Source organism: Agelaius tricolor, unplaced genomic scaffold (assembly GCF_023055355.1).
Source record: "Agelaius tricolor isolate 1412-34295 unplaced genomic scaffold, bAgeTri1.0.p SCAF_18, whole genome shotgun sequence".
Classification (NCBI taxonomy): domain Eukaryota; kingdom Metazoa; phylum Chordata; class Aves; order Passeriformes; family Icteridae; genus Agelaius; species Agelaius tricolor.
The window spans coordinates 17,641,873-17,653,549 of record NW_027269278.1 but is presented as its reverse complement, the minus strand read 5'-3'; the positions used below and the strand labels follow the sequence as shown (position 1 = coordinate 17,653,549).

The 11,677-nt window shown below is 47.3% G+C and overlaps 1 protein-coding gene across 1 annotated transcript; it reads left to right on the top strand.

The window, feature by feature from the left end:
* The first annotated feature begins 4,837 nt into the window (after positions 1 to 4,837).
* SPINK9 (serine peptidase inhibitor Kazal type 9) lies at positions 4,838 to 9,183 on the top strand. Its single transcript, XM_071443798.1, has 4 exons — positions 4,838 to 5,051; positions 7,107 to 7,138; positions 8,262 to 8,389; positions 9,138 to 9,183. Exons 1-4 carry the CDS (start codon positions 4,955 to 4,957, stop codon positions 9,181 to 9,183), a joined length of 303 nt encoding a protein of 100 aa, XP_071299899.1. The 5' UTR covers positions 4,838 to 4,954.
* Positions 9,184 to 11,677: the final 2,494 nt, after the last annotated feature.

Below are 11,677 nucleotides of genomic sequence, written 5' to 3'. Positions count from 1 at the left end.
ATGAGGGGTTCTGGGGGAGAACACAGATTTCAGCTCCAAATGTTTCATATCCACCCCTTCTCCGTGCTGATCTTCCTCCCACCCCTCTTCTTCATAAGTTGTAACTTCTCTGTTAGAAACATTTTATTTTTAATAAAGGGAAAACCAATGCATGTCCTCCAACCCTGCTGTGAGCCATGAAAACACCTTGAGACCTTTCTTGAAATGTCAGTTGGATTGACTTTGACAGAAGGGCAAAGTCCAAACACCTGGAAATTGCATCTCGAGGCGATTTCAGATCAGTCCTTTTCAAAGCCCATTCCGTGCAAGTGTTAAGCCATTAATGCTTTGTTTTTGTGAAGAATCAGCTCAGAACATCAATGGGCTTGATGCCTTGTGAAGGCTGAGCTAGAGCAGAGACCAGACGGAGTTACAGAATAAAGCAGGGATTTATTAAAACATCTCCTCCATGGATGCACCTTGGGCAGCACCAGAGCCCAGCCAGGGCTGCACCCAGGATGAACCAAAATGGCCCCAAAATGCACGGCCGGGCACGGGCTCTGTCCCTGGGATCAGTTCTGCTCCATTTGCACCTTGCAGTTCATTGTCCCATTCCAGCTTTAGCCCCTGCAGTCCCATCCTTGTTTTTCTCTCTCCAGCCCACGGTGTTTGTGCTCCTGGGCTGAGATTTGGATCATTTGTCCTTGGTGCCCAGCTGGAGCAGGAATTGTTTTGTCTCCCTGCTCTGTGCACAGAACTCACCACCCCATAATGTGAAGCCCAGACCCACACACTAAAGCAGCACAGAATGTGAAAAATAGAAAAGCCAAACCTGAGGCATCAACAGGACACAGGAATCACCGGATCCCTGAGCTGCCTGCAGGATACCGGAACCACTCCTGGCACTCCTGTGTCCCAAAGAGATCAGGAGGGCCAAGGAAAACAAAGATCAGCTCCTGCCTTTGCACAGCCTGCTGGGTTTGCTTTTAGCTTCTGAGACAACACACGAGACCTTCAGCAGGGCTCAGGCCTGGCCTGACACCCCCAGTGCTGAAGGAAGGCTCTGATCTCCCACAGGGGTGGGAAACAGGGAACTCAGTGCTGCCTTCAGAGGCTGCCTGGAGCAGAGGCTGGGCAGAGTTACAGCAATAAATTGGTTTTTATTAAAAGCCCTTCACAGGACACACCTTGGGCAGTGCCAGAGCCCGGCCGTGGCTCCACCCCAGATGGATCCTGGCCACGAGTTCTCACACTTTGATAAGTTTGGGTCCATTTCCATGCTGGCTTCATTGTCCAATTCCAGCTCCAGGTGATGCAGTCCCACCCTCCCAGGTTGCTCCCCTCCATTCCCTGTTGTTTGCACTTTTTGGGCTGAAGCTGCAGCGGTGTCCTTGGTTCTGGGGCTGGAAAAGGATTGTTCTGTGGGACTGAGCTGTGAGGAGAACCTGCTGACATTGATATGGAGTGCAGAGTCACACACTAATGCAGTGCAGAGGCTGGGAAATAGGAAAGCTCAAACTGAAGGCATCACCTCCTTTCCCAGGCAAACACCCAAAGGCTGTGGCACAGCCTGAACAAAGGCAGCCCTTGGTTCTCAAACCCTGCGTTGAGCAAGACTTCAAAATCTGATGCTTTAATTGCACCTGGGCGGACAACCCTGAGCCACCCACCCTGGCTGGGGCTGGGGATGAGAACACCTGGGATACCAGGCAGGGGAGGGCCCCATGACTGCAGCAGCCCTGGCTGGACCCTCCCTCCTGTGACCAAGTGGATTTTTCTCCTTTTCCACGTGCTGCTCGTCACCTCTGTGGATGCCCTGCATGGGAGGCTCTCCACGGATGGGTGGGAGCAGGTTCCTCCTCTGGAATGCAGTCAGGGAACATCCTGCCATGCACTTAACTCATGACCTGCTGTGGCAGCATTTCTGGCATCCCAGTGGTGCTTCAACCAGGGCTCCAAAGCTAACAGCAATCTCAAATTTGGAATAAATAATAATTGGGAACATTTTCTTACCCTCAGAAAAATGCACACTAATATTTTAGCACATGTAACACCCAAATTGCTTTTTCTGCTTCAACAGATCAACTTGGAGGGACAAGAATTTGGGAAAAAAACAGGATATAATGGTAAAGGTAGAAAATTACAGGAGTTCCACAATTAACTTACAGGTATTCACGGGTTTGCTGGTGAGGGCAAAATTGCACTCACAGTTCTTCAATATAAACAATTTATTTACCATATTTATCCTAAATTTCAGAATGAGTTCAGCAATTAGTCCTTACTCACCCAGCTTTGGGAAGCAGCTGTTCCTATACACATCCCAACATTTGTTTTCCAATGAACTTTTTTCCCATCGTGGTTCTTCATTGCCCACATTTGCTCTGTCAGACATTAATTTATGAGGACAAAGACACCACAAGGTCCCTGAAAATGCCAGCAACACTTGACATTCTCCAGTGGGAATGCTAGACCCAGTTCCATGGGATGGCCCACGAGGTCACCTGGCTGCCCACACCCTCTGTGGCCCCTTTAGGACAGACCCATTTTCACAATCTCTGTGATCTCTGTGGGTAACCTGTCTCCATGGTTGACTCCTCTCGTGGTTGTGAAATTTGTTTTGCTCCCATCTAATTGGAATTTCTCTCCCTGCAATTTGCTCTGTTCCCTCTTCCTTTCACTCTGCAGCTCCAGGAGGACTCTGGCTCCCATTCCCTCTGTTTCCTCCATCTCCCAATGGAGCCAAACCCTTCTCCCGAGTTTTCCTCTGTGTTTCACCCCCTCAGCTTTCACTTGGTGCTTCCCCACGGGCTCTGCTCCAGCATTTCAGGGCCCTTCCCTGCCAGGGAGCCCAGAACTGTCCCAGAGCAGCAGCTCCAGCCTTGCCAGGGACACCTGGGGCAGTTATGGACTGAAATTCAAGTGCAGAGCTGGAAAATCTCCTTACATGAACTGGGCAGGATTTGTATTCCCTGAGAGGGATGGGATGGGATGGGATGGGATGGGATGGGATGGGGTGGGGTGGGGTGGGATGGGATGGGGTGGGATGGGATGGGATGGGATGGGATGGGATGGGATGGGATGGGATGGGATGGGATGGGATGGGATGGGATGGGATGGGGTGGGATGGGGTGGGGTGGGATGGGGTGGGATGGGATGGGGTGGGATGGGATGGGATGGGATGGGATGGGATGGGATGGGGTGGGATGGCATCCATGGCATGGGAGTCACTGGGAGCACTGGGCTGGGCCCTCTCCTCATTGCAGGGTCAGGATCTGCCCGCTGCAGTTTCAGTGTCAGGACACCCCTGAGGGCTGTGTGTGCTCCAAACCCTCCAGAGCAGGAAGAACTTCTGGCACACTTTGGGTTCTGCTCCTGTTTCCTAATTGCTCATAATTGTCCATCAACCACAGACATGTCCTGAATCCTCCCCACGAGTTCCTGCATGCTCCTTGCCAGGATTTTCTCCAGAGAAGCTCCCCAGAACACAAAATCACTGACAGCCCCAAGCAGGGGGATCCAGACCAAGCCCAGTGCAAACCCCACCCTGCCTTTTGTCCTCTCAGCCCTGCAGGAACACAGGTCCAAATTAGGGAAAAAAAAAAAAAATTTAGAACAAAACCACTGAAGGGCATTCAAAAAAAATTCCAGGCTGCCAGCTCCAACTGGATCTTTGCCCATCCTGGAATTTGGATTTGATGGCATTTATGTTTTTTGTCCTGATAAGTGATGAGAAATTCAACATTTATTGATTACCTATATTCTTTAAAGACAGAATTATTCATATCCCTCTTGGATTGAGTTAGAGGGGCCCAAGGCTTACCCAACCTATTGAAATCTTTTCTGCAGAAGCTTTCAGGCCCTTTTTTACTGGAATGAGCACCTCTGGCCCCAGTCCTGCACAGAGAAAGCCCTGGGCTACCCTGCAGTGAGGGAATCACTGAAATACTGGGAATTGAGGTGGTGTGCAGGGATTTTTCCTGTTGAGGTTTTTGCACATTTAGGTGGTAAATCACTATGAGAAGGAGGGCTGGAAACCAAGCTGTCACCTCCAAACTCCACATCACTCTGGGCTTCTGAAAATGGAGCCTCAGGCCTGAGTGTCCCATGGGGACTCTGTCATAAAGACAGAAATTGCTGCCTTTTGGTTAAGCCACCAACAAATGTGGGGTTTGTTTAAGGAATCCCTCCTGTTGTGCTGGAAACGGGGAAATGGGAGCAGAGGAATCTCCCCATGTCCCAGGCTGGGCAGGAGCTCAGGGGATGCTCAGGGGCTGGGAGCTCCTCTCCTGTCCTGGCCAGGCAGTGCCCTGGGCTGCCTCTGCTGCTCCTCTCCCAAAACGTCACTTTTGACCCCAAAATGGGCACATTTGAAAGGAAGAGGAGCCCTGGGGATGCTCTGGGCTGGGTGTGAAGGGTTTCTCTCCCAAAACATCACTTCTGACCCCAAAATGGGCACATTTGAAAGGAAGAGGAGCCCTGGGGATGCTCTGGGCTGGATGTGAGGGGTTTCTCTCCCAAAACATCACTTCTGACCCCAAAATGGGCACATTTGAAAGGAAAAGGAGCCCTGGGGATGCTCTGGGCTGGGTGTGAAGGGTTTCCAGCAGAACACACATTTCCCAGAGCAGCTGAAGGGCTCAGTGCACGGCCACAAGCAGCTCAGCTCAAACCACGGCTCAGAAACAGCTCAAAAACACCACAAAAAAAATAAGAATGAAGCCCTCCTGGGATGACTGTTTTGGCAAACACCCAAGCCAGGATTATTCTTGCCTGGGAACGGTGCTCAGCTGTGAGTCCCCGTGGCAAGAGCAGAGCAGGCAGCCCTGAGTCAGCCCTGGCTGCGGGGCTGGGACAGGAATTGAATGAGGCTGGGCTTAGGCAGGAGCATCGGGACAATCTCCGGACCTGCCCTGGGCGCCTCCTTCCCCAGTGGCCCGCAGGGGATTTCATCACCAGCCCCGGCTATAAAGGGGCCATGGCCACGGTGCCAGCCCTGTCGCAGCGCAGGCAGCTGGGCACAGCCATGAAGGTCACCCTGGTGCTGCTGGCAGCGGCAGCTCTGTGCCTGGCATGTGAGTAACTCCTGCACTCCTCGGGGCTCTGAACCAGTGCTCCTGCACTGGCTGGGAGGGAGAAAATGGGATTTTCAATTAAAATCCTGTTATTTAGCACCATAAGGGTTTATAACCCGGCTGGGGCTGGGCTGGATGGAAGCTGCTCCTTGCTGGGTGTAGCTCAGAGCTGTGTTCTGTGTCTCAAAAGAGCTGTAATGCCTCAGAACCGCCTGGTTTTGTCTGTTTATTTTTAAATTTCCATCTGAGAAGGGAGCTGGGAGCTGGTGGGGTCCTGCCCTGCCAAACTGACCAAGCAGGGGACAGCTGATGATGCTCAGGTCACATAAAACAGCTGGAATCATGGTTTTTTTGATCTTATTTTTCCAGGCTGCAGGGAGATTTGAGGGATATGTTGCTCTTAAAAAGAGGGATCTGGGAGGAATTTCTTCAGCCTTTACTTGGCAATTTTATATTTACTAAAAATTTGCAGTAAAAATGCATTTTTAGAGAAAAAGAAGTGCATTTAAAAAAACGGAAAGACTTCACACCTCTGCAGGTAGTATAGAAGTTTTAAAGCATAATGAACATTAAAGATGCAAAATAATGAAAATGTTAAATGCAAAATTATGACACAAAATAATCTTTTAAGTAGCTCTGAAGAGGTTGCTTTGGAATTTGTCTCAACCCCAAAATTTTTATTAAAAACAGCAGTTTAAATGAAATGTGATGGAAATAATACATTCAGTGTTTCATTAACTGGTGGGAAATAAAGAAATATTCCTCCCATTAGAATTCCAGGAAATCTCTTCCTTGAACTTTCTGGTTTATCTTGTCTGCTTGAAAACTTCATGAATCAGCACTTTCTGAGCCACACCTTTATTGCATTCACTCCGTTTGCAGAGTGGCTCCTGAAAGGCTACCAGAGAAAAAATCAGATGTGAATGGTTGGGTGGAAGTGGAATAAATCAAATCCAATTCCAGAATAATGAAATCTCAGTCAGTCTCTGGTGACAGAGATGGAAACCTGATCTGGAGCTTTATTTCTGCTCATTTTCTTTATGCTGAACAACTGTATTTGATGTGAGAGTGTAAACAGGTTTATGAAAGAAGTTTTTGTGCAAAGTTTAACCTTTGAAGATCAAAAAAGCCAAATTTATTCCGAAAGACAATTGCTAGAGCTCTGCTCCAGAACACACTTGGAAAGTTTAACCTTTAAAGATCAAAAAAATCCAAATTTAATCCAAAAGAGAAGTGCTAGAGCTCTGCTCCAGAGCACGTTCCTGCTCCTTCTGCACAGAAATCTCTCCCTGGACCTGCCACCCCTGGAAGCCCCAGGATGTGATTATGGGACAGCAGAGGGGCAAACACATTCCTAAGGAAAGTAAGAAATGTGTCAGCAGCGTGGAGCCACGCCAAGGAGCTGATTGCTTTGTGGGAGGTGTAATTAGCAGTGTTTGGAAGGAGCTCCTTGAAGCCCCACCTGAGGACAGGGCTCTGCTCCAGAGGAATGAGGTAAAAATAGGAGCCAGCCACCTTAAAATCCACATTGAAACAAGGGAAACGCTTCCTAATGTGGGATTATGAGCCAGATTGTATTATCACTGTTATTTACAGTCAATATTGTATTTAATTCTCATTATTGACAGGAAACACAGATATAGAAGGGATTTGTGGTTTGCTCACAGCCACATGCAGCTCTTGGTAAACTCAGGATTAAACCCCAGTCATGTTCAACCACCAGTTAATCCTGGACATTAAATATAAAATAACATGATGAACAGTAAGTACAATATTGACTGCTGGGCTGTCCGTGGTTTTGTGGTGAACAATGGCTCCATTCCCCCCCTCCAGCAAAGGCTGTTCCAACAGGTGTCAGAGTTTCTAAGGTAAATAATGCACCAAACCCCACTTGTTCAATAGGTTCTGACACCTGGGCCTCACCAAACACTGCACAGCTCTGTCAGTATTGACATTTAAGGAGGTAAAAGATTCAGTGCTGCTGAGTGAAGTCATCCTGGTTTGCACCTGAGTGTTCATTAACTGTGGGTTTCCATTTTGTCTTTTGTGGTTCAGTTTCCACTGCAGATGCTGCCACACAGAATGAGGTGAGTGATTTCCTTTTTCCTGGATAAAAATATAGAATATGAGATAGAAAATTATAGTATAATAACACGAGGTCAGAAAATAAGCATGTTAAACTTTAATTAAATGCTGCCAATTTGCTGAGGTTTCAGTGAAAGTTCCTGAGTTTGGGATATGGGGTTGCCATAGAGTTGTCCTGACAACTTCCAGATGTTTTCACCTGTTTGGCATTCTGGGCAAGAAATTGGGCAAGGACAAGTTTTAACACAGAGAAATCTAAAATTAAAAAAAAAAAAAATAAAAAATATATATTTATTTGATTATGACCTTATAAGGCTTTTCTGATGACTTTTAGCTCCTAAATCAGGTACCTGGAGATTTTCAGTCTCTCTGAGTACTCTGGGGTCAATGTCTGGAAGAAGGGAGGGGGTGGAGTCCATCCCTGAAGGGTCCAAGGAAGGGCTGGATGTGCATTGATCCCACCTGGATTTCCTGATTGTTGTGATGAGATAATAAAATACCCCACACTCTGCTCCTCTGGGGCTGTGCTGTTCCTGCCATCCCTGTCACAGGCAGCCCCACTCTCACCTCTGAGCAGAAATGTTTCATTTTTGGGGCTTAGCCTCTGCCAATAGAGGTGGTGCCACCTCCCTGGCTGTGCTGCCCCAAAATTGGATATATTCATGATCTCTGTGCATGGAGGATGTGTCACAGTAAAGCAGACAGGGCTCAGTTTCTTCATGCAGAAAAAGCCAATTTTTATTCAGCTATCTCATATTTATAGGAATTCTAAGAGCACTGTGTTGAACCCAACTGGATAACAATACACTGTCAGTTTATTGGTCAGTAAATGGAATTTTGTGCATCCACCAAACCTCTTTATTCTTGGATTGTTTACACATCTTCCTCACTGGTTCCCATTGCACCAATTTCTTGGTTTTGCAGGCACAAACTTATTTTTCTCACAAGAATAAATTGTTGTGTTAACTGACTTGTCATTCTTATGGCTTTTCTCACGGGAACAGGCAGATGAGCTGCACCCAGCCCCAGCAGCAGGCCCAAGCCATGATGTTATAAAGCCATTTTTTGTGAGTTTTTTCCCTGTAAGGCTCGGGGGTGTGAGACTCAGGGCTGCCCTCTTTGCAGGTGGACTGCAGTGAGTACAAGAGGCTGGAGAGGGGGAGGCCCATTTACTGTGAGAGGCTCTACCAACCCTTCTGTGGCTCTGATGGCAAAACCTACAACAACAAATGCTCCTTCTGCAAGGCTGTGCTGTGAGTACTGAGCTGCCATGGGCTTGAGCAGCTGGGATTTCCACCCCATAAACCTGCTGGGTTTCTTTAGGGTTGGTTCTTCTCTGCTCCTGTGCTTTGCCTTTACCCCATGATTGTTCCTCCCACTGATAATGTCCAAGTGACCTAAAGAACAAATGATGGTGATGTTTGGGTGAGGACTTCCTATTCTGGTAGGAAGTGGAAAATAGGCAACTAAAAAATGACCCAGATATTCAGGACTGAGCTTCCTATTCCAGCAGGAATGGTGAAGTGGGACACTGAAAAATTACTTGGATATTTGTGTGAGCACTGTCCTGTTCTGGCAGGAAGCATAAAATAGTAAATCAAAAATAGTTTTACGAGTAACTTGCAACAGGCACTGTAAAGCTGAACACTAAAAAGTTTATTTCTCTTTGTGTGAGGAACTTGCTGCAGGTGCTGTAAGATTCAGTCACTAAAAAACACCCTGGTATTTGTGTGAGCAGCTTCCTATTCCAGCAGAAACTGTGAGTTTGGACAGTGAAGAGTCCAATGAGCAGCAGAGACCTGACAAAGCCCCTGCAGGTCACACACAAATTCAGAGGTGGTGCTGGCAATGTCTTGGGTTCATGGATGAAATGTGTAGTTTTGCAAGGAAAGGTGCTTACAGAGGAGTGCCCTGTGTCTGCTGTGGTGTCTCCTCTGCCAGCAGAGGGTTGCAGAGGCCCTCGGTGCAGCTTTGTGTGTGCAATGTGTGTTTCCCTTGCAGGAGGAGCAGAGGGGCCCTGCACATGAAGCAGGCAGGAGCGTGCTGAGGGAGCTGTGCTGGGGCAGCTCTGCCTCTCTGCCTTTGCTCATCCTGCCCTGCCAAGCCCAGCCTGGGGAAGAGCCAGCCCTGCTCTCCTGCTCCAGGGCTGGCGCTGACCCTCCCGTCCTCGCAGCACCGCTGCTCCTGTGCCTTCACACCAGCCCTTCCTTGGATCTTTGTCTCCATGGCTGAAGTTCAAATCCCCTGACAATGCCTCAAGTCTGTCCCCCTCATTTATCAAATGTTTTCTTTCCCTTACCCAGAAACTTCAGCAGATATTATTTCCTAAAGGTTTTCAGCTTTCCAAGGCACTGCTCTGACTCTCCCAGATTTGTAGCTGAATTTTAAGTGCTTATTTTTCAACCCTCTCTGTACAATTCTGGTTCTTGTATGTTGTTCAGCTACTCAGTGTGCTTGTTTATTAAAATAAACTTTCACTCTTTTTTTTTGTCCATGGTGAACTTTCTAGAGAATTTATTGCATCCATGACTAACAAGTATTTCCCAAATTACAGAAAACTACAGTGGAGCAGGGGCTGAGTCCAGAGGTAAAAATCCAAAGCTGGGATTCAAAAGTTGTATATTCTGGAATTTACCTCCCAGTCTGGCTTTTTTTTTTTTTTTTTTTTTTTTTTTTTGCTTTAAATGAGACCAATCTGGTAAAATATAAGACTGTAGCAGTCTGTTAAATCCTCTTATTTAAATGGGAACATTCATTAATCTTTTCACTTGACAAATTTCAGAACCTAAAGAAATTTACGTCCTGCTCTTACATCCTGATTGTCTTCACTGTTAATTAATGTCTTTTACTCAATATTGGTCATGGGAATGTATTTTCCCAGAATTAAAATTGTGAATGACTGACCTTATTGGAGGAAAATTTTGGAGCAGCTGGACACAGAACAAATCCAGCCCTGTCCTTAATTCTGTTTATCTGGAAACCAGGTCCCAGCAATTAGGCAGCAGGAATGAAAATGAGGAAGGTAATATAAAAGTTCCTCATAGTTCAGAGGCGTCAGTAAAGAAGTTCCTAGAACAAACCACCTTGATTGAAAAAGATAAAAATGAGAAAACAAAGATCAAATTGCAAAAACAAAGGGAATCCCTGCGGTTTCCTCACGATGTCAGAAAAACCTGATTTGTGGATATTCGCTGCCTTCCAGCCTCATGGATATTCCCACCCTCTGCTTTGGTTTGTTGGGATATTTAATGGGCTGTGCTTGTGCACCAAACCTTGGACACCAAAACTCTCCTGCAGCCCCAGGAGTGATGCAAGAGGCTGCAAGTCAGAGGTGTAAAGCACCCCTGCATTTCCTGGCACTGCAGTCTGCCCTGTCTGATCATTCCTGACATGGAATCCCTGGGCAGGAGCAGCAGGAGAGCAGGACCTGCCCACCCGGGAGCTTTCCCTCAGCCCAGAGCTGACAGAGCCCAGAGCACAGCAGCTCCTGCCACATAGCAGAGCACAGAACATCACCTGCAAATTGCTGCAAGTGACACCTGGAGAAAATGCTGGAGAGGCTGGCCAGGCTGGCCAGTCGGGTCTGTGGGAGGGAGCAGAGCCATGGAAATGCGGGCAAGGGAAAATGAGCAGAGCCTGAGCGAGCTGAGCGCGGGTTCTGTGGGACAGAAAATAAAATACTGGTGTGGAACAGGAAACAGAACAGATCCTGCACTCAGGGGAGATTAGAGTGCAAAACTCTGCCCTGGAAGGGTTCCTAAATACCTGCTGTGTCTTTATACCTGATGTATTTACAGGTGAGGGACAAGGAAAGGTTTTTCTGAAGTCTTACAAAACATTTATTTCATTCTAAGACGAGCGGTGATTAAATCTGGAGATCAGACAGTGGGCTCCCTGCAAAAGCACAGCCAGTGCCAGAATAAAGCTGGCTGGGGTTAGCACAGCACCATTCTCACCTGAGCTCGTGCACCTGAGGCCTTTGGCTGCTCAGATGTTCTCTCAGAAGCTTTAATTTTGGAATGTTGAGGTTCTGCTCCCTGCAGAATTAATTATTGTGTAATTAACGTCTCCTTTGGTGATCAGGAGTGCCCAAGGATGGAGCTCTGGGACAGTGAGAGGGTCCCTGCCCATGGCAGGGGTGGGTGAGATCTCTGAGGTCCCTCCCAGCCCAAACCATTCCATGAATTTACCAGCTAGGATGGAGAACGTTCATTCCCTCAGAAGGTAAAAGATTAAAAACCTCTCCTAGGGATGCTGCTAAGCACGGGCAGTTTGTGGGGTGCAAAACTTTGGGTTTTTAAAGGAAGGCGTTAATTCCCTCAGTCCTTTTATTTTTGATTCAGCAATAGCTGTGTCAGAGAACCAGGATTCTGAAACCTCCCTAAAATATAAACTCTGTATGTCCAAATAGCTTCCACCAGCAGTAAATGAGAAACAAGAAATGCAACATGCTCTTTCATTTTGCAGCTGATCAAGACCAGAACAGAATTTTTATTGATGACTGTTCAGCATCTCTGATCGTTTTCCTTTGGGGGTCAGTT